Below are 21,973 nucleotides of genomic sequence, written 5' to 3'. Positions count from 1 at the left end.
CAGCTAAAATAGAGCTCCTGGCAGGATTTTGAGGGATCTCATTAATTCAGAAAAACAGAACAATTTTTTTTTTTTCATGAAAAATTATCTCGTAATTCTGAGATAATTAAGTCGTTAATTCAGAAAAACAGAGCAAAAACTTTTTTCCATGAAAAATTATCTGAGATAATTAAGTCGTTAATTCAGAAAAACAGAGTAGATTTTTTTTCCTCAAGTGAATGCAATACGCTTCCGTATAATACAGCCCTGTAATGCTGTGATTTTAAAATGTAAGACATTTCTGGAGAGGGAGTAAACTCTTTGCGTGGCAAGGGGCAGCTGCCACTCGACCTGCCACCGCCAAATGCACCTGCCACTCATGAGTACATTATAATTTATTAACATTCAGTTACAGTACTTGTGTGAATTGTCTGAATATGCCAGGTCATGCCAAACAGCTGTAGCTAGTGGGACTGTGGTTTTCTGTACCTCAGCAATAACAAAGTGCTCGCAGTTCATTTGTACGTTTATATTTTTCATCCATAACTAAGGTGGATGCCATGGTAATCAATCATTATTGCCAACTACTTCATAAAGTTCTTTTTTCTTCACTGTGGCTTCTTCGTGTATTACTGACATCCTACTGTTGACCCCAGCTTGAGCATGTTCTGCCATCTGAAAGAAATGGAAACGTAAAAACAGTCATGAGACTTAAAAACCACATCCAGTGTATTCAATACAATGGATGTAGTCTGAAAAGAAAGAAGAGCATATGACATTTGAACAACACTAGGGTAGTGTAAAGGTGCCAGGTGTATCACATAACCTTCACCAAAATAAATAGCCCAGTGTTGATATAAGCTTAGGAAGATCCCCCCCCCATTATGCTAGCCTGTGTGGATACTTATAAACCACGTGTTTTATAGCTAGTCCCGTGTTAGGCTGTGCCCCACTCTTCCCCTATGAATGGATGAAAAGAAAAAGAAAGTGAAAGTGTGCTTGCTTGTGGTTTTGTTCATTTTGCCTAAACGTAATAGCACTAAGACATGCTCTCGTTGTAAAGAGTTATCTAGCTCTCTCTTTGAAAACGCAATTTTGTCTTATACAACGATAAATGGTTTATTAAAGCGAGAATCAGAAAGAATAAACCACCATAATAATAAAAAGAGCACCACAAGTTGTTCCTTTATACAGATAACATAGTTTAACAAGACAGATAACAAACAGGACTTCCGTCCATAAAGTGAAGCGATGTTTAATTAGCTGGTGTGATTGTTCACCACATCGTTTGTGTGTGTATTCCATGCATAATATTTTATTTACATACAGAATAAATCATGCAAATGTAGAAATGTGAAGGGAGAGTTTTGATTTGGACCAGACACCTACATTCTTTCGAGACTGGGAACATTACAATACCGTCCTCTGTAGTGTAGAATTATCAAAATATCCGGTGGTTAACATCATCCTTGACCAAACTGCATAAAATGGAGTGAGTCCCAAAATTACCCACTGCATATTTCTAAATCCCAGGTTAAAGTTTATTAAGTCAGAAATTTGGCCATGGACACTGGCCTGCTGTAACTGTTTGTCCAACAATGGAAAAGTGGCCACATCACCTAAATGTACTCCGGTATGGCAAGCCATTTTGACTTTTATTCATTCTCAGGATATGAATTATTGATATCAACAATTCAGTTTTTACTAGTTAAAATGCTAATCAGGAATTAGATTTCTACTAGTAACAATGGCTATTCTTGATATCAGCAATTGGATTTCCAATAGTAAAAATGCTAATTATTGATATCAACAATTTTATTGTTGATATCAAGATATCAAGAATTAAATTGTTGATATCTGTAATTGTATTTTCACTAGTTAAATGTCACCATAGGCTGCCATTCAAAGTCAATTGTTGATATCAATAATTAATTTCTTACTAGTTGAAATTCCAATTTCACAGAAATACAATTCTTACTAGTAAAAATGTCTATTCTTGATATCAACAATGTAATTGTCACTAGTGACAATGTTAATTTCTGATATCAAGAATTAAACTGTTGATATCAGAAATACATGTTCAGATATCAGAAATGAACATTGTCACTAGTGACAATTACATTGTTGATATCAAGAACTAAATTGTTGATATTAAGAATAGCCATTGTTACTAGTAGAAATCTAATTCCTGATATCAAGAATTAACATTTTAACTAGTAAAAATTGAATTGTTGAAAAATTCTCATATCCTGAGAATGAATAAAAGTCCAAACGGCTTGCCATACTCCGGCTCTTTTAAGACTACTGAAACGTACAAAGGAATTTTTCCTGATGGCAAGGGCGTCCACCAATGATCTATCAGCGCCGAATGACTCTGCACGCTGATTGGTCGACATCAACAGTCACATCAGCTGGTTTGGTCTATGATGTTATTTTTGCTTCAGACGCGGATTATAGCTCAACGGGACATACATCATTATTTGTAAGTAGCTATGATTCCTTCGTTATACCACAGGGTTACTTACTTATCTCGATTACGGAACGAAGACCGCGGAAGCCTGGATATAGTTTGTTTGTTTGTTTGTTTGTTTTGCATGACGTCTACTTGTCGACCCTGCTCCTATAACATGATGGGTTTTTTCCCAATGCGCCAACCTATTATATTCACTTACATAGACATGTGATTCATGTAATTTTCAGAATATGTCGCATATTTGTTGTGTAGGTAATAAACGACATGCATAATGTAACGGTAAAAATTAATTTGTGTCCGGATCACAAATGTTGTTTATGTGTCTCTCATAGGATAAGAGTCAAGAACGCTGTTTTGAGGTTGCCATGGCAGCGACAAAGGTAAATGCATTTTAATAATCTGAAACGAACTGAAATGTAACAGTAAATGGCGAATAGATCAGTTTAGTGCTGTTGTTATTGATGAAATCGCTGTGTTTGATACTGTTGCACAGTTAGGTAATTATGAATGCTTATTGCTCAAGGCCTGTTATGGAGGAATTTTATTATTATAAGCTACAGAGAGTGTTTAAAGTGTATAAGACAGGACTTTGTTTTCATAGCCAACAGAAAGAGCTAGATATCTTTGCGCATTTAACGTTACGTTAATCCAAACTAACAAAACCTCTAGCAAGCACACTTTCGCTTTCTTTTTCTTTTCTATTTATAAGTGCAATAGTATCTGTTATTGGAGTCAAACAGTATGATCTAAATGACTCTTTAACAAAATATGACATCTGATATTGTGTCCTAGTATGATCAAAAGCCGGAGCCTGGAGACCTGATTGAAATCTTCCGAGGCTCGTACCAGCACTGGGTTATTTATGTTGGAGAAGGTTATGTGATTCACCTGGCCCCTCCCAGTGAGTATTTGACATGCCGCAAATTATGTCTATTGATCTGAACTTGCATTTAATCCAAAACATTCCATTCAAGTCTCATGATTGCTTTTACTTTTCCATTTCTTTCTCTACAGCTGAACATGCTCAAGCTGGAGCCTACAGTATGATGTCAGTATTGTGTGATAAAGCCAAGGTGAAGAAAGAAGAACTTTATGAAGTAGTTGGCAATGATGATTATCGTATCAACAACCTTCTAGATGAGAAATATGAGCCACGTCCTGTTCAAGAGATTCTACGGGATGCACATAGTGTTTTGGGTCAAGAATTTCCATATTGTGTCTTTAGAGGGAACTGTGAGCACTTTGTTACAGAGCTGAAATATGGAAAACCACAGTCCCGCCAGGTACAGTTTGACCATCACAGAAATAATAGTGTGAAGTAGTGAATAGTGCTTTCGGTAATTTCTCCAAAAATGTGAAAATCACAGTATTACAGCACTGTTTTATGGTAAACTATTTAATATTGATGTAGGCAACAGTGATGGTTGCGTAGCTTATCATACAGTGAATATATTAATTTCTGTCCATTGTCAGGTGCGGAAAGCGGTGGAGATCGGTGTTGGAGTTGGTCTTGTTGCAGCAGCTACCTTTGGAGTTCTTGCTGCTGCTGCAGCCATATTTGGCTCAAAAGACAAACAGAAACAGAACCGGTGAAGACTGGGATATGAAGAAGTGAAAGCACAGTTGTGGAGACTTTTGGTAAAGTCTGTAAAATGGTTATTGCATTTAATGGAAATAATTAAAACATTTAATGTATTAAGCAGGCACAAATTGAAATATTCCTAAACAAAACATAAGAGATTGTCGGCAACCAAACAAAATCCCATCTGTCCTGTTGTTTGATAAAAGTGGTGCATTTTGCTACTGACAAATCTCTGAACGGAAGATTTTATTTAATCATTTTGATATCTCACATTTCTCTCTCTACTGGTTTCCTATTAACACTTAAAGCACTTTAATCCCATATATTCAAAAAGAGCAAGCTGAATATTTGACCAAACGAATCCTAAAATAAACTGCCATGTTGCTATTTTTGTGCCATTAAATATTTGACATCATATACTAGGTGTTTGTGTATTTCTTAATGTGAATATACTACACCAGCATATCTAAGATGTTACTTAAATTAATTCTGTTGTGCCATGGTGCAAGATCACCGTTTACACAAGAAAATCGGAAGGTTTCTGCATAGCTTGCCTGCCTTACATCAGCTCAATGGGACCTTTGTTACCATTTGTTGGACTAAATTCTTGTGACAGCAAAGCAATGGGAAGCATAGCAATTGGACAACGACATCCGAGACACTCTAAATCTAATGGATCAAATTAATTGCTCATTAATGGTTAAGGTTAAACATGTTGATCACCACAAAATATCATTTTGATTATTCTCTTTAGGAAAAAAAGTAAGAATCAAGGTAATAGTGAGGCACTTGAATGTGAATGTAGTCCAACTAAATTGACACCGCAATTACATCCATTAAGACAAGGGCCAACTACATAATGAAGACAAACATTAACGAAAGATAACAGTTACCATACTGTGCAATTATAATCTGTGACATCATCTTTGGTTGTTGGATTTGCCACCACTCCTTAAATAAACATTTACAAATATAGCACTAGCCAAAGATAAGGAAATAAGATTGAAATAAATACATTAATCTTACTGTCCAGTACTTTGAATTTAAGAAATCTTTCTTCCTGAGTTAGGTTCATAAACCAGTAATGGATTTCAATCAATTTTAATCACAGGATTATAATAAACCTTTTGACCAATAACTTTCCATGACTTTGCCCAACCCTTGCCATTCCCACATAAGGATTTTTAGAAATATTTTTTAGATTCTATTTAGAAAATATTGTATAGACAGTTCAGCTAATTAAATATTTTGGAGCTGAAAACTACCAGTGTTTTTTAGGCCTGAGAATTGTATTAAAATTCCTTGATATTTCCAGATTTTTGATGACTGTAGGAAATCAATCTCACCACTTCTTCTGTTATGCATTTTAGAAGGCAACACTTTGTTTCTGGCAGTTCAATGAGACCTTTGTTACCATTTGCTGGACTAAGTTCTGTGAAACGGCAATTGAGCAACACTATTCTGTACGGCACATTTCCAAAGACAGACTGCTCCTCTTTATTATAATACATATGAAGTTGGATTTTACATCTGTGTGTACAGTACATGAATGACCCCTTCTGAAAATATTGCACCAGATTTCACAAACTGTCTCATTAACTAAAATCAACTGTTGATTAGTTTATTTTACAACATAAGCAGTACTGCCTACTAGTAGGAACGCAAAAGAAGGCACAAACCAGAAATAACAAGCACATCCACCCTCATCCTGTCATATGGCAAACAAAGAAAGAAAAAACACCTTCCATGAATTACAATGTTTTTTGGTCAAGTGAATCCTTTGTTTTGAAAATATTCATCTGTGTTTATACATGCAATAGTAATGGCATTGTCCCATCTATGATCATGATTAAGTAACAGCTAACATGTTTGAGTTTCTCTGCATCATCCATTTTCATATGTCCTCAAAGACCACATTCAGGGCAAAGCGGTCCTTAGTTAATGTATAATCAGTGTACATCCATACAAAGATATCTAGGATTATATTGTTCAAATTTCCCTCGACTCCTAATAATCAAACCAGTGAGTTCATGCACACTCAGTAAACTATGATATTGTGTAATATAAAAATCATGGTATTGTAAGGAGAGTAAAGGAATATCATAGTTTAAGGTGTGTTAGCGGTTCCTCAGTCAGCAGACACAGCTAAATTTAAGTTCTTCCAAGTTTCCCAGCGTACAGACAGCTGTGAGCTCCATCACGGAATGTTTCTTAAAAATCTCGCAGTCCCTTCATCTTCAAAGAGTCAATGATCTGTTGTACCTCCAGTGCTCAGTCCAGTTTGCGTGCGCCCAGTTTCAGAGGACCCTTTGCCGCCTTGCGCTCTGCCCGTTTGGCCTCCAGCTCCTTCCGCCGCTCTTCTCGTTTCTTCTTTGCTAATTCTGCTTTACTTAAACCTGAGAGAGTGAAAGCATGGTTATTTGAGATGCTTTCTATTTTCTCTGACTGAAAACACAAGAATGCATCTGCATTTTAATATGCTGGTTTAAAGGGATAGTTCACCCAAAAATGAAAATTCTGTCATTAATTACTCACCCTCATGTCGTTCCAAACCTGTGAGACCTTCGTTCATCTTCGGAACACACAGATGCAAACAGGTAAGGCGGAAAAAAGGTGAGAACATTGAGCGGATCGGGGGCATGCTCCACATGGAATTTCTTTTAAAGATATTTGCTTTACATGCTCATTTTTAGTTACTTTAAAGTATTTTTTAAAATATTTTTTATTACCATGTATGTAAAAAACATAAATGTATTTTTAACAACAAAAAAAAATATTTTGTTGCAACATTTTACAAAAATCAAGACAACATATTTGGTCAAAATCCCATGTTATAAATATGTGCAATGCAGGCCATTTAAGACAATATTGGCTGATCAGACGGCAATGCTGACTTAAAATATTTGCCCCCTCTCTCTTAACTGTTCCCACATCTCAGACCTCAAATACATAAAATATTACCCTTTTAAACATAGTTTTTGAAGTAAAGAGTAAAGAAAATGCAATACAAAACAGCTGAACCAATGATGTCACATGGATTATTTTAACAATCTCCTTGCTACGTTTCTGAGCCTTGATTGTGTTAGGACCCTTGCTGTCTATGGGAGGCTCAGAGAGCTCTCGGAACGCATCAAAAATATCATAATTTGTGTTCCGAAAGATGAAGGTCTTACGGGTTTGGAACGACATGAGTGAGTAATTAATGACAGAATTGTATTTTTTGGGTGAACTATCCCTTTAAGTGCATAAAGTGAAAAAAGGAGAAAAAAAAGCCTCTGACCCTGATCTCCATCCAGTGACTCCCAGTTTTCTTCTGTTCCCCAGTCTCCTGCACTATCTGCATCCCAGCCATCTGTGGACAAAAAAAAAACAAGCATCACACATAAACATCATATATTGGGAGGAAACTATAATCTAAAATGGATTTTCGCCACCTTTAGCAATTCACAATGAAAGGAAATACCTCCACCAGAGACTTACCATAGTACTTCGCTGTGATACACTGGACAGCAGATCGGATGTTGTTGATTTTCCTTCCACTCCATCCCAGTTATAATCGCTGGCCAATCGTACCCCTTCCTGCGCAGAGCTTAATCTGCCACTCTTTGGAGCTCCAGTTGAGGGTTTACTTTGAGGTGTTGGGTTGAAACTCTCAGCCAGACCTCCATCCTCATCCCAGTCATTACCCCAGGCCTCATCAGCAGGTGAACTTTGACCCTGACCATCTGCGTCTTTCTCATTAGACCAGCTGTCGTCGGCATCCCAGCCAGAGCTCCAATCAGAACTCTGCTTCTTGACTGCCTCGGAGGACTTCCGACCCACCTATGGAAACATGACAAGCTGTAGATTAGCCTTATTAATGGATAATACATCATTTATTTGTGAAGTAACATTTGAATGAATAGAATTATCTCATTTGATCTTTATATTGCAATGCATGTACAATATGCTCTTTATATTTTTATAAAATATTGAAAATCCCATCTCAGACAACCAATAATGTAGAATGAATATGGTTAAAAACCTGTTAAGTTTTTCCATTTAGTAACTATAAGTATGGATATTGTATGCATGTGTGTGTGTATGTATATATATATATATATATATATATATATATATATATATATATATATATATATATATATATATATATAGTGAGGTCAATAAGTATTTGATCACCCTGTAATTTTGCTCTCTTACTTAGAAATCATGGAGGGGTCTACAATTTTCAGCATAGGTGCATTTCCACAGTGAGAGACAGAATCTAAAAATAAAAATCCGGAAATCACATTGTATGATTTTTTAACAATTTATTTGTGAATTACTGTGTCAAATAAGTATTTGATCACTTGCTTATCCGCCAGATTTCTGACCCTCAAAGACCTGTTATTTTGCTTTTAAATAGTCCAGCTACACTCTGCTCATGATTCTAAATTAGTAGCAACTGTTTGAGGTCGCTAGTTGTCATAAAGACACCTGTGCACCCCACAATCAGCCAAAGTCTAAGTAGCAACATGGGCAAAACCAAAGAGCCGTCAAAAGACACAAGAGACAAAATTGTAGACCTTCACAAAGCTGGAAAGGGCTACGGGGCAATTGCCAAGCAGCTTGGTGAAAAAAGAACAACTGTTGGAGCAATTGTCAGAAAATGGAAGAGGCTAATGATGACTGTCAATGTCCCTCGGACTGGGGCCCCACGGAAGATCTCTCCTCGTGGGGTATCAATGATGCTAAGAATGGTGAAGAATCAGCCCAGAACTACACGGGAGGAGCTGGTCAATGCCGTGAAGAGAGCTGGGACCATCGTTTCCAAGGCTACTATCAGTAATACACTAAGACGTCATAGTTTAAAATCTTGCATCGCACGGAAGGTTCCCCTGCTTAAGTCAGCCCATGTCCAGGCCCGTCTGAAGTTTGCCAGGGACCATCTGGATGATCCAGAGGAGTCATGGGAGAAAGTCCTGTGGTCAGATGAGACCAAAGTACAACTTTTTGGTCTTAACTCCATTCGCCGTGTTTGGAGGAAGAAGAATGATGAGTATCATCCCAATAATACCATACCTACAGTGAAGCATGGGGCTGGAAGCATCATGCTCTGGGGGTGTTTTTCTGCACAGGGGACAGGACGACTGCACTGTATTAAGGAGAGGATGAACGGGGCCATGTATTGTGACATATTGGGCAAAAACCTCCTTCCCTCAGTCAGAGCATTAAAGATGGGTCATGGCTGGGTCTTCCAACATGACAATGACCCAAAGCACACAGCCAGGAAACCCAAGGAGTGGCTCCATAAGAAGCATATCAAGGTTCTGGAGTGGCCTAGCCAGTCTCCACACCTAAATCCAATAGAAAATCTTTGGAGGGAGCTGAAACTCCGTGTTGCTCAGCAACAGCCCCAAAACTTGACAGATCTAGAGAAGATCTGTATGGAGGAGTGGGCCAAAATCCCTCCTGCAGTGTGTGCAAACCTGGTGAAGAACTACAGGAACCGTTTGACAAAGGCTTCTGTACCAAATATTAAAAATTTCTGACTCAAGTGATCAAATACTTATTTGACACAGTAATTCACAAATAAATTGTTAAAAAAAAAAAATCATACAATGTGATTTCCGGATTTTTATTTTTAGATTCTGTCTCTCACAGTGGAAATGCACCTATGCTGAAAATTGTAGACCCCTCTATGATTTCTAAGTAAGAGAACTTGCAAAATCACAGGGTGATCAAATACTTATTGACCTCACTGTGTGTGTGTGTATATATATATATATATATATATATATATATATATATATATATATATATATATATATATATATATGTGTGTCCTCACCATTTGCACAAAGCAAACACTGAACAAATCAAGTAGGATAATAGTGATCTTTTATTCAATAAGCTACACAAATGCAAATCACTTACACTGCTTTTCTTCTGTGTTGATGACATTGCAGACCAATCAGAATGCCAATCATCTGGATCTGTTTGGACTTTTTCAGCGTCCTGTGGGTGCAGATATAAGGAATTATTCAAATTTCTCAGTATTCATGTGTAAGATAACTTTTAACACTATAAAATGTCAAGCACTGAAAAAACACCAGAGACTTTACATAATTTGAATAACCATCTTTCACCTCAAGGCTTCCCCAATCTTCATCATCCCAACGATCCCCATCTGGCTTCACTGCTTCCTCATTTGATGTCTCTGATTTGATCCCACATGCACCTGACGTCTGTGCTCTCATTTCTGGCCCTAACAGGAAAAGAGGAAGTTGATGAGATAATAAACTTGGTGACAGTCATTTTAATGTTTATTTCTGCTAATAATCTTTTTTGGAAAAAAGAAAAAAAAAAAAAGTAATAAAATAAGATTAAAACTGTTTGGTAGGTTGAAAACTAGGTTATTAAACAACAATAATCAATCACTTGTAAATCTAAAATCATACTTTAAAATCTCTAAATGAAAAGTTATTTTTGTACATGTAAATACACAACTCATTGAATGAAAGGGTTTTTCAATGTAAATTTGTAAAAACATTTTGTGGCAACTACAACTCGAATTCCGGAAATGTTGGGGTGTTTTTTTAAATTTGAATAAAATAAACTAAAAGAATTTCAAATTACATGAGCCGATATTTTATTCACAATAGAACATAGATAACAAATATTTATACTGAGAAATTTTACAATTTTATGCACAAAATGAGCTCATTTCAAATTTGATGCCTGCTACAGGGGCATGTTTACCATGGTGTAGCATCTCCTCTTCTTTTCAAAACAGGTTGAAGATGTCTGGGCATTGAGGTTATGAGTTTCTGGAGTTTTGGTGTTGGAATTTGGTCCCATTCTTGCCTGATATAGGTTTCCAGCTGCTGAAGAATTCATGGTCATCTTTGACATTTTTCGTTTAATGATGCGCCAAATGTTCTCTATAGGTGAAAGATCTGGACTGCAGGCAGGCCAATTCAGCACCCGGACTCTTCTACTACGAAGTCATGCTGTTGTAATAGCTGCAGTATGTGGTTTTGCCTTGTCCTGCTGAAATACACTTCATCTGGAGGGGAGCATATGTTGCTCTAAAAGCTTTATATACACCTTTCAACATTCATAGTGCCTTCCAAAACATGCAAGCTGCCCATACCATATGCACTTATGCACCCCCATACGATCAGAGATGCTGGCTTTTGAACTGAACGCTGATAACACGCTGGAAGGTCTCCCTCCTCTTTAGCCCACAGAACACGGCATCCGTGATTTCCAACAAGAATGTCAAATTTGGACTCGTCTGACCATAGAACACTTTTACACTGAAACAGTCCATTTTAAATGAGCCTTGGTCCACAGGACACGACGACACTTCTGGACCATGTTCACATATGGCTTCCTTTTTGCATGATAGAGCTTTAGTTGGCATCTGCAGATGGCACGGCAGATTGTGTTTACCGACAGTGGTTTCTGGAAGTATTCCTGGGCCCATTTAGCAATGTCAATGACAGAATAATGCCGATGAGTGATGCAGTGTCATCTGAGGGCCCGAAGACCACAGGCATCCAAAAAAGGTCTTCGGCCTTGTCCCTTACACACAGATTTCTCCAGTTTCTCTGAATCTTTTGATGATGTTATCCACTGTAGATGATGAGATTTGCAAAGCCTTTGCAATTTGACGTTGAAGAACGTTGTTTCTAAAGTATTCCACAATCTTTTTACGCACTCACAGATTGGAGAGCCCCTGCCCATCTTTACTTTTGAGAGACTCTGCCTCTCTAAGACATCACTTTTATAGCTAATCATGTTACCGACATGAAGTGAATTAACTTAATTAGGTGCTAGATGTTCTCCCAGCTGAATCTTTTCAAAATGTCTTGCCTTTTCAGCCCTTTGTTGCCCCTGTGCCAACTATTTTGAGACCCGTAGCAGGCATCAAATTTGAAATGAGCTCATTTAGTGGATAAAAGTGTAAAATTTCTCAGTTTAAACATTTGTTATGTTCTCTATGGTCTATTTTTAATAAAATATTGGCTCATGTGATTTGAAAGTCTTTTAGTTTTCATTTTATTAAAATTTAAAAAACGTCCCAACATTTCCAGAATTCGGGTTGTAGTTCTATCATTTAGCTTCTTACTATTCAAGATTTACTTCCTTGATGATGTTCATTATACTTCCTTTATTTATCATACTTTAGTTGTCTAAATTGGAAAGCTATATCCATATGTCATTGAGGATGCCTCATTTATGAAAAATAACCATTACATTCCAAAGTAAGAAAGAAAGTACAGTCATTTACGCGTCACTAGAAATAACAGGCAATTTTACAATGTTTTTTTTTTTTTTAAATGAGACATCCTTGATATATGCATAAGACAAATGTGACCTCCAGAGGGCGCAGCCTTTAAAATGAAACATAGCTTTTGTTTTGTTGCACACCTTTGCTTGCAGTATTTGTGGGGACTGTTCCAGCAGCAGGTTGAGGGACAGGGCTGTTTTCAGCAGGTGGTGCCTCAGAACCAGTCGGAGCATTTCGGATGAGTTTGGAGGTGAGAGAGGAGACACCTGTTACCGCCCATCCTGCCCATGTAGCAGCTGAGCCTCCTGTCTGCGCTGATGCACTCACATCCTTCTCTGCGATTGAACCGTTAGCATAATTTTTATTCAATTACCTTCATTTGAGAAGACTGAATAAAAAAAACTAAATTCAAGTAAACTATCCCTTTAAGGGTCAAAATATACTTTTAAAAACATCATACCCATTTCAGCTAGTTTAGAGGGGTCTTCAGAAACTGTTTCCAGCTTACTGAGGAAACTTTTTATGGCTTTGAATGCCTACAGGAACATAAATACTTAAGAAATTGTCTCTTTCAAAAATGATGGATTACACACCCAAACCACAGAACATATAAATAGATACTGTATCAGTTCTGCTGTGCATTTTCTTTACCTGATCTCTGACGTTTTTGTCTGGGTCCATAGTCAGTGTGCACAGTGTGGGCAGAATACGACTGGCGCTTTCTGCCACACTATAGTACTGATGTGTGGCAGCAAACCCCAGCACGCCTGCTGCACGTGAGGCAGAAAACGGGTCTTTAGTTGCCCGTGAGAATGCAGAGATTAATACACGCTGGCGTATCTGAGAAAAAAGCATTGGAAAAAAAGATGGTCATTGAGAGAAAACAATATGCCCGAACAAGTGAAGAATTATTGGATTTAGCTGCAGTTACCCCAGCATTGAGGTAGGGGGCAATTTTGCCCAGGCAAACAGTGGTGTTGCAACGGATGGGGCCCTGATCGTCCCGAGCCTGGAGTCGTGCAAAGTGACGCATCAACTCTTGATTTAAATTGGTTTCATTTAATTTAGGGGCCAACAGTAGCATGGACTACAGGAGAAAAAGAAATGAAAAGAAACATCATTTAAAAGTAAATGTATAAATATGCCAACATCAGTTATATTGACCGAGTGTCAAAATGCTGAAAGGAGAGAAGATGGAGCATACAAATACCTTTACAGTCTGCTCTCGGATGGCAGGGTTTGTGTCTGTGAAGCCATGAACCACGTGTGGAAAAATCTGTGAGTTAACTGCTGCTTCATTCAAATACTGAATAAACTGCTCCATCTGGTAAAAAGAGGGACAAATAGAAAAAAAGTATACATTTAGAACTGAGAGTGTAGAAGTGTGTATGATAGAGACTTTGGTACGTATGGATGCATACCTGCTGTAGCAGTCGTATCCTCATGGCACGGTCGGTAGAGGAGAACATCTTCACTATGACTGGGATGATTTTCTGCTGGTACTCCTCAGCTGACAAATACTTCCCTACCTAACACAAACAACATATCAGGACTGCATTAAAGAAACTTAAACCTTTTTGTTAATACGCTTTAAAGATAATGTACAACATGGTTAAGTGTAAATGTAATACCAAAAATGTCTATCACCTTAAATAATGGTGTGAGGACGACAGCGCCAGCATTGCCAAACTCAAAGGCTGTAAGGAGCTGAGGCAGCACTTTATGTTTACAGAAATCTTCAGGAAAAGAGTCGAGATCCTCACTTAGGTCCTGGAAAAACTGCTGCTTCTCAGCAGGTTCTTTAATCTACATGAACACACAAACAAACAAGCATTCAGATGACTTATCTGACCTAACTTTAGTAACATAGTAACATTACAGTATTAATGAAAACATAAAAACAACACAAACACAAACCCATACACACACACACACAAACACATAGCCTGATCATTCTGCATACTGTTTTATCATTTTACATAAATGAATAATTCAGATGTTATAGATATTTTATCAAAGCATATTTATCAATATACATTACTGTTCAAATATTTGAGGTTTGTTCAGCAAGGAATTGATGCATTAAATCGATGAAAGATGACAAAGATGTTCACATCACATGATAAGATTTTGGTTGCACTTTATTTTACAGTGCATGCTCTTACATGTACTTACCTAAGAAAGTACTGGTAACATAAGGTAAATACATGGGGTAGGGTTAGGTTTAGGGGTAGGTTCAGGGTTAGTACCTAGTTATTGTAATTAAAATAATAAGTACATAGTACGTACATCAGTGGTGTTCCATCTATATTTGCTGCGAATGCTCCGCATACCCAGGCCATTTGCTAGAATAAATTCGCAGACTGGCTAAATAATTTGTTTATAAATTAAATCCTTGTCATTTTAATGTCAAAACTCACATAATGAAATGTTGGGAATAAGCATGTAAAATTATTTATTTTCCAAACGGCAGTGAATTTCTTTAAATCTATGTCAGTTACTGAAGCTTCCAGGTAAGTGGATTCTCCGCAGCTTTCTTGCCTTTGCTCTTTTGCTATGACTTGTCAGGATTGTAGGGCATTTAGTGGTTTGCTGGAATACGGCTGATTTAATGCACAAGGCAAGCTGTCCACGAAGTGCTCGCCTAAGCGGGAAAATGCACTCTTGCTGCCAGATCTTGATTGCCGAAAATCACATTGTGTTTGATACGAATCAAATTGACAGGGCTTTCTCAGGCAAAGCAAATTAAAGTCCACTGAAAATGCATCTTCTCATATTTTTTAGCATAGAAACTAAAGTGTATGTTGAAATACATTATTTGGTATCATGCAGCATGGCCATAGCCAGGGTTTGAAAATTAGTGAGGTCTGGGGTGGGGTTAAGAGTTGTGCTACAATAACCCCTATAAATACAACTCATTATATATACTAAACACTTTAAAAGAGACAGACATGTAGATGTTTGTGAAAGATGTTCTCATTTTTGAATGAATGAATGAACATTGTTAAATTATATGATATTGGACCATTACTATAGGTTAGGGGTGTATCATTTTATCAGTTGTTTATTCATGCAACAATACTACTGTTAGAGTTTTCATTAATATATATAGATGATAACTTTGTCTAGTGTTATGAATGTTGTTAGCAGCACACCTTAAATTTAACTACAATACTCAATGAAATAGCATAGACTTCTTTAATGTGCAATTTTTTTTTAAATTCTACTTGTTCTACAGATCTCTGCACACTGTAGTAGACTATAGGCTACTTTTCTGACAGAGTTGATAACGTTTCTGACAGATGGTTTTTTTTGTTTGTTTGTCTTGTTTTTTGCCTTTGCCTAAACAAATGTGGTATTATCCTGTCTGCAATCACATGTCCGTGGGCTTTTTTGATTACTGTCAGTTTATGATCACTGCAGTGTTGCCAGATATAGCTATGAACATTTTTGAACATGAAAAATTGGCTATACAAGCATGTGCTCTAGAGTAAAGAAAGTGATAATAATAATACGTTTTTTTTATAAAATGTATGTACAATTAAAAAAAAAAAAAAATCTTGTTCCCTTTGTTTTACTTATGTGTGTGTCCTTTTCTGTTTTGATTGGTGTTTGCACTATATCACATTGCAGCATGTTATATATTGTATTTTACATGGTCTGTTGTAGGAGTAGCATCACCCAGATGAGAATTTTTAAATCACTGGGAATAAAAAGTTATAAAGAATCCCCCCATCTTTACTTTTACATTTTTACTAGGAAAAACAGCTATATTTTTCTAGCATTCAATTCACAATGAATGAACCTGAAACAATACAGTCACTATGTTCGAATCATTTTAGCAGGAGAGAATTTATTGAAAAACAAAAGAATTGTTTCAGGAGGAAGACCCATGCCGACACGACGAATTACGCAGCCTGGCAAAAAAATTGTTTGCCACTTCACTCTTAATACATATGAAAACCGCGAATGGATAGCTGGATGAAAAACTTTTCTCCTGGCCTTGTTTGCTCTTTGGACATGACAAGAAAACCCCCTGGATGACAACCGGGTATGACAATCTAAACAATTTGCATATTGCCATGATAAAGCATGAACGTGCACCTACACATATCCAGAGTTTAGTTAAACTTAAAACATTAGGCAGTGCACGCATCGAAGCAGTGGGAAATGTTTTGATAAATGAAATAAAAGCCAAAATCAAATATGCCACCTTTGTTGCAATACTTGTGGAGAAGATGACCGATGCTTCAAACGTTGCCCAGCTGTCCAGTTTGGAGGTATGTTACCAAGGAGGGAGATGCGGAAGAAAGATCTGTAGGATTTTCTGATGTTAGTGCTGACCGATCTGCCACTCCATTAGCACATCATGTTTTTCCACCATAGCAGGGATGGAATGCAGATCCAAGTTTGTCGGCCAAACGTACGATGGCGCGTCGGTTCTGTCAAGTGAACTAAACGGTTTGCAGGCAAAAGTTCGGGAACAATAGCCCTGTGCAAGTTTTGTGCTCATGTCTTCAATTTAGTGCGTTCACAAGCTTGCAGCACTCTGAAAGACTGCTTAGCCTCATTCTTCACAACTTCAGCAAAGCGTACTCAGGCCTTGGATAACATCGTAAAGAGGCGATTTCCCAAAGCTGCACCTACGTGATGGAACTACACATCTCGTATAGTCAACACTGCCAAAGAGAAACGCGAATCCTTGATTTAGCTCTTTGACGAGTTTGTGGACGGACAACCCATTGGATTGGGATGAAAAATCAATACTGTCAGCTGGGGGATTTCTGCATTATTTTGAAGATACCAAATTAAATTTTCTGTTGGAGCTTTTTTCTGATGTTTTCGCTCATACAGATGTGCTTTTCAACATCTTTCAAACCAAGGGCTCTGACATTGGGTTTTGTGTAAGGGAAATTAAGAAAACAGTTGAGCACTTGTGAAGACAACGAGGAGAGTTCGATTGCATTTATGCACTTGTAGAGGAACACGATTCTTCAAAGAGAAAGAGGGGCGTTGACAAAAAGGAACAATATCAAAATCAACATTTTTTTCAACATTTTAGACACCACTGATTTGCATATGGAGAAGAGACTTTCCTTACTGGAGAAACTGGCTTTTCTTAGCCTGCTGGATTTTTCTAAATTTGCGGAGTATGATAAAACCTTTCCAGACACTGCATTTAACTCTTTGAAAGAAACATAGACATTTTTTCGATGATGTTCTTTTGCACAGCAGGCTGAAATTATTATATGCATCTCCTGAACTTGAAAGTTGACCTTGTTTATGGGGTATAAATTGCTACCAAGACTTCTATTCAATAAATGCTGTTCTTTCTTCTTTCTATTCATCAAAGAATCCTGAATAGTTTCCAAAAAATATTATGCAGCACAGTTGTTTTCAATATTGGTAATAAGAAATGTCTTGAGCCCCAAATCAGCATGTTAGAATTACCAACACTAAAATTTTGAATGCTAGTATAATGCAACACAACACAGGCTCACACAAAAAAACAAACACACAACTGTTTAAATACCTGTATCTCTTCCAGAAACAGACAGCTCTCTACAAAGTTGTTGTTCATAAAGCCTCCAGGAGATCTGCAGTTCAGTAAGAAACGTGCAGGGTTGGGACGAATCTTTGGGTTTGCTCCCACTAACTCACAGTAATGCGGCACTAACAGCTTTGGAATCTGTAAGAAGTAAAGAAAGTGATTTGAAAGACTTTTGAGTATAAATAGCTTTTATTCTGTATGTAATAATCAAAACTAGTGAAAAAAGATAGTTATGATCTGGTACCTTGCCGAGAGATCGTAACGAGGAGGCACGTGGTAATGTTCCATTAAATACTTCCCAAATGAGACAACCGAGGCGCCACACGTCCCCTGTCCTGAGATTGTACAGTCACAACAATAAGCTATAGTTTATTAAATGTGTATTTTACTACACATTTACAAGTCAAGTCAATTTAAAATGTAATAAACTATAGGACATCTACAAGCATAAAGAGAACTAGAGAATAAGAGATTTCTGCCTGTACCATTTATCCCCACCACTGCCAGGGCTCTCTGGAGGGTCATATCTCTCTAAGTCGGGGTTGATCACTTTAGGTGGCGGTAAGGAAGTGGAGTCTCCCTGGTCTGAGGTCACATGATCCAACCCTCCAAGTTTCCATTCACCAGCACGGTCCACAAAGACGGCCCACATGCCCAAGTTATTATGGTTGAGATGGCAGTCGTTCACCAAGAAGCTTAGTGCTTTCTGATGGGAAAGGAATGACAGCAAACTGAGAAATTTAACTAATGATTGAACAATAATTTCATTTTAGTCCTTACGAAAACTTACGACGATCTGATGAAGGCCCCATGACACCTCTAAATCACTCGCACCACCCTTCTCCGCCTGGAGCTTCAGGTGAGCAGCCAGAGTCGTCACTGGCTCTGTGACTATGTACAAGCTTTTTTCTGTCTGATGTCAAACAGGAAAAGACAGGAGTTTTCATAAAAATGGCTTTTTAATAATTCTTGAACATCAAAAGTTTGTGTAAAATCCCCCACTAACAAAAAGGGATTGAAGTATATTTATTAGCATAAAAGTGAAAAGCATATAACTGACGAGGGGTTACATTCACAAAACTCACCTCAACCTGAATAATAAAGATGAAGAAAAGATGAAGCATTGCTTCAAGAGAACAACCCCATTGTGATTCATCACCACATTGATAAACAACATAATTTCATGAGAACCTTACCTCCAACCCATCTACGTAAGACAAGATGTTGGGATGTCTGAGTGTTTTTGTGCGTTTGAAAGCTGCTTTAGCCAGCTGTGTCTGCTCCTCTGTTCCCTGGGAAACCTCATACATGAAGACTGACACTGGCTCACCAGTCGTCTGGAATAAAGAGGGGGTACTAGTTAACTTAAGTTACAATTCATCTATATTTGGTCAAGACGACGAGTGCAATTAGATTTGGAAAACCAGAATGTCCTGATTATACTGACTAGTCTTCCAATGAACGAAACTACTGATATATAACCTTTAGTCAATTACATTACATTACAGTAAGAAGCCTTCCTGATGTTTGCGCTGCCATTATAATGATTATCAGATAGAGATGATCAGTTAGTAACTGATGCCTGCCAGTAAACGTAGTAAATGACGATCTGATACAATTACTGATATGACATAAGTAATTTGGGAGAATGAAGATGTGATACAGTAATTAATATGGCCTGTCAGGACACGTGTACAGTAAATACAAACACTGCACCTTTCTCAGCAGTTTATATGATCATCCATAACACAATGAGCGATGACAGTGTAACACTCCAAATAAAAAATAAAAGGAAATAAATTAATACTAACAATTGTACTAAGTCATACAATCAAACCGTTTAATGTGTCTGCAGTTTTCTGTTGACGTGGCCACAGGTACGATACATAATGTGGTGAAAGGATGACAAAAGAACCCTATTTGTGTTATAAACGGTCCTTATATTGAAACAAATGCGCTTCTAAAGATATTTAGTGCTGCCTATTAAAACATATAATCCTACAAAGAATTTCAGGGTGTTTTGAGCTTTTTACATTAGCTTTACTGCGCAAAGATGCGCAATACTAAGCGGGATGTAGCTAAACTTTAGACCGAGGCTTCAGCGGCCTGCTGCGACACTATATGCTTTATATTATATGTCAAGTCATTTTACCTTGCGCTTGCCCCGACTAAGGGTCCATATGCCTGACTTTTCTTGGTTTTCGGGTAAAATCTCATAGTTGAAGTCTTTGATAGGATCCCGTGCGAAAAAGGACCACATTCTTCCCCGTCAATCCAGCCTCGATGTTGCTGTAGGACGGAGAGCGAACCGACAGAGGGCGCCCCTGCTCCGCGAGCCACCAGGCCATGTGATAGAGTCCACTTGATCCTGTTTGTAGGTTAGTTTATTCATTCTTCAATTTAAAATGGGGGGAGGGGAATCTCATTATGAAATAAATGTTTTTCTCTTATACACATTGGCCACAATTAATGGTAACTTTTTATTCAATGCTTTCTGCATCATCCTTTTGCCAAGGGAACAGTCTTCACCTGAGTCTTCACCTATAACGCCCGTTTCACACATACTTCGTGTGCAGTACGTATGCGGTGCGGAAGCATGACGAGCCATTATGCTTTCACACATCACACGTTTGCAGTGCGCTACTGATCCGCAGTTTCTGTGTGCAACAAATTCAAAAATGGGTAATTAATTTTGATTTTAAATCCAAAACGTTAACTCTGACATTGTTAAAGACATTGAAACACTATGAAAAGTTATTTTAATCATTGTGATTCTTTGTTTTATATGTAGTTCGATCCATATCACCTTCTTTTTGAGTACTTTTCTGTCCGACAGCCTGTCACGTGATTGCCAGCGAGTGTTGCCCCCAAACCCCTCCCCAACATATATATTATGTATTTCTTGAGGGGAAAAAATAGTAATATCTGATCGCATTTCGCAACTCTTGGGACTATACTGATTTTACTTTTTTTTTACTTCTTGACCCTGTAATTTATTAACTGTAGAACGCATTAACTGCAATTATAAATGCTTATATGATGAAATTATTATAGTTTCTTGTCAATCTGTGTTTATTTTAATGTGAACAATGCGCTGCCATTTTAATTCACTGCGGTGCAGCACAGCAAAAATAGACTCGGTGCGGAAACGATCGCTGCACAGCTGTATACGCACCGCAACTGGAACGGATCGACGGACTGCAACCGCGTGCAGTGTGAAAGCTCTAACCTGTTAACATGGGTACGGAAAAAAATACGCACTGCAAACGCACTGCACACGGAGTATGTGTGAAACGGGCGTAATGCTTGATACGTTTGGAGAACACCCGACAAGAAATCAGAGACCATTAATTCATCCAGAATCTCTCCAGATCAGACCCTTTAGATTCCTAGCTCTATTCCTAGCTTCTTCTCTTCTTCACCCTACTCATTTTCTATATGGGTTCAGGTCAGGAGACTGTTATTAATTATGATTAATATAATTATTAATATTTATGTTTGTTTTTGGATCATTGATCCAACCTTGGCCAATTATAAGATTTCTAGCATTAACAGCCTGTTTTTATTTTTTTCTTTGTTGGTATTTAATTGAAACCATGATGCCATGTATCTGAACAAGATGTTCCTCTGGCAGAAATAAAGACCTACAACATTAAAGATACAGAAGTATATTTCATTGTACACATGGGGTACTTTTTTACTCCTGTGTTCACCAAACCAGAAGCGGACAAAGTACACAACTTCATTACTTGAGTGAAAGTACAGATACTGCTGGTCAAATATTACTCCATTACAAGTGAAAGTTGTAAAGACAGATATTTACTTAAGTAAAAGTACAGAAGTACTTGCTTTTAAAAGTACTTAAGTACCAAAAGTATTTTTTTTTATGTCAATGCACATATTGTTGTATGCAATACTTGCAATACCTCTGAAGCTGTGGCGTGCTGTGGTGTTTTAAAATGAGGAGGCAGTTTTATATATATATATATATGTGTGTGTGTGTGTGTGTCCCTGTTACACTTAATGTTATCACATTTTCCAGGGTAAATAAAAATAATATAACAAATATAATTATATTTTCAAATTCAAGTTTATTTGTATAGCCCCTTT

The 21,973-nt window shown here is 37.5% G+C and overlaps 3 protein-coding genes across 5 annotated transcripts in view; 2 read left to right on the top strand and 1 right to left on the bottom strand.

Moving 5' to 3' along the window:
• The window catches only part of LOC306853527 (fermitin family homolog 3-like), a 568,382-nt gene that overhangs the window by 416,657 nt on the left and 129,752 nt on the right, over positions 1 to 21,973 (top strand). The window lies entirely within an intron of this gene.
• On the top strand, positions 2,362 to 4,449 carry LOC306853230 (phospholipase A and acyltransferase 3-like). Of its 3 annotated transcripts, none has more exons than XM_079390486.1 (5): positions 2,362 to 2,461; positions 2,785 to 2,832; positions 3,245 to 3,353; positions 3,467 to 3,735; positions 3,926 to 4,449. In XM_079390486.1, the coding sequence occupies exons 2-5, from the start codon at positions 2,818 to 2,820 to the stop codon at positions 4,043 to 4,045; spliced, it is 513 nt and encodes a 170-aa protein (XP_079246612.1). In that variant the 5' UTR covers positions 2,362 to 2,461; positions 2,785 to 2,817; the 3' UTR covers positions 4,046 to 4,449. The 3 variants fall into 3 exon arrangements, with proteins under 3 accessions (XP_079246612.1, XP_079246613.1, XP_079246611.1); XM_079390487.1 differs by lacking the exon at positions 2,362 to 2,461 and adding an exon at positions 2,468 to 2,704; XM_079390485.1 differs by lacking the exon at positions 2,362 to 2,461 and adding an exon at positions 2,660 to 2,700.
• On the bottom strand, positions 5,511 to 20,183 carry LOC306852976 (N-terminal kinase-like protein). The gene is made up of 18 exons (XM_079390112.1): positions 20,016 to 20,183; positions 19,060 to 19,200; positions 18,654 to 18,776; positions 18,349 to 18,569; positions 18,108 to 18,198; positions 17,846 to 18,001; positions 13,960 to 14,118; positions 13,734 to 13,841; positions 13,523 to 13,636; positions 13,244 to 13,399; positions 12,964 to 13,152; positions 12,773 to 12,848; positions 12,453 to 12,647; positions 10,163 to 10,281; positions 9,951 to 10,031; positions 7,511 to 7,856; positions 7,315 to 7,386; positions 5,511 to 6,430 (listed from the first exon to the last, which is right to left on the bottom strand). Exons 1-18 carry the CDS (start codon positions 20,121 to 20,123, stop codon positions 6,306 to 6,308), a joined length of 2,580 nt encoding a protein of 859 aa, XP_079246238.1. The 5' UTR covers positions 20,124 to 20,183; the 3' UTR covers positions 5,511 to 6,305.

The sequence above is a fragment of the Barbus barbus genome, assembly GCF_936440315.1.
Source record: "Barbus barbus genome assembly, chromosome: 33".
NCBI classification, from domain to species: domain Eukaryota; kingdom Metazoa; phylum Chordata; class Actinopteri; order Cypriniformes; family Cyprinidae; genus Barbus; species Barbus barbus.
Note: the sequence above shows the minus strand (reverse complement) of the source record. Positions and strands in the feature narration are given on the sequence as shown.

What these genes read in the sequence shown, in the direction of transcription:
- LOC306852976 (XM_079390112.1), bottom strand. Translation starts at nt 20,123, where the DNA reads ATGTGGTCCTTTTTCGCACGGGATCCTATCAAAGACTTCAACTATGAG. An exon ending in CCCCCTACCTCAATGCTGGG is followed by an intron (nt 13,153 to 13,243) that starts GTAACTGCAGCT and finishes CTTTTTTCTCAG; the next exon opens with ATACGCCAGCGTGTATTAAT. An exon ending in ACAAAAACGTCAGAGATCAG is followed by an intron (nt 12,849 to 12,963) that starts GTAAAGAAAATG and finishes ATGTTCCTGTAG; the next exon opens with GCATTCAAAGCCATAAAAAG.
- LOC306853230 (XM_079390485.1), top strand. An exon ending in TTGCCATGGCAGCGACAAAG is followed by an intron (nt 2,833 to 3,244) that starts GTAAATGCATTT and finishes ATTGTGTCCTAG; the next exon opens with TATGATCAAAAGCCGGAGCC. An exon ending in GAAAACCACAGTCCCGCCAG is followed by an intron (nt 3,736 to 3,925) that starts GTACAGTTTGAC and finishes GTCCATTGTCAG; the next exon opens with GTGCGGAAAGCGGTGGAGAT.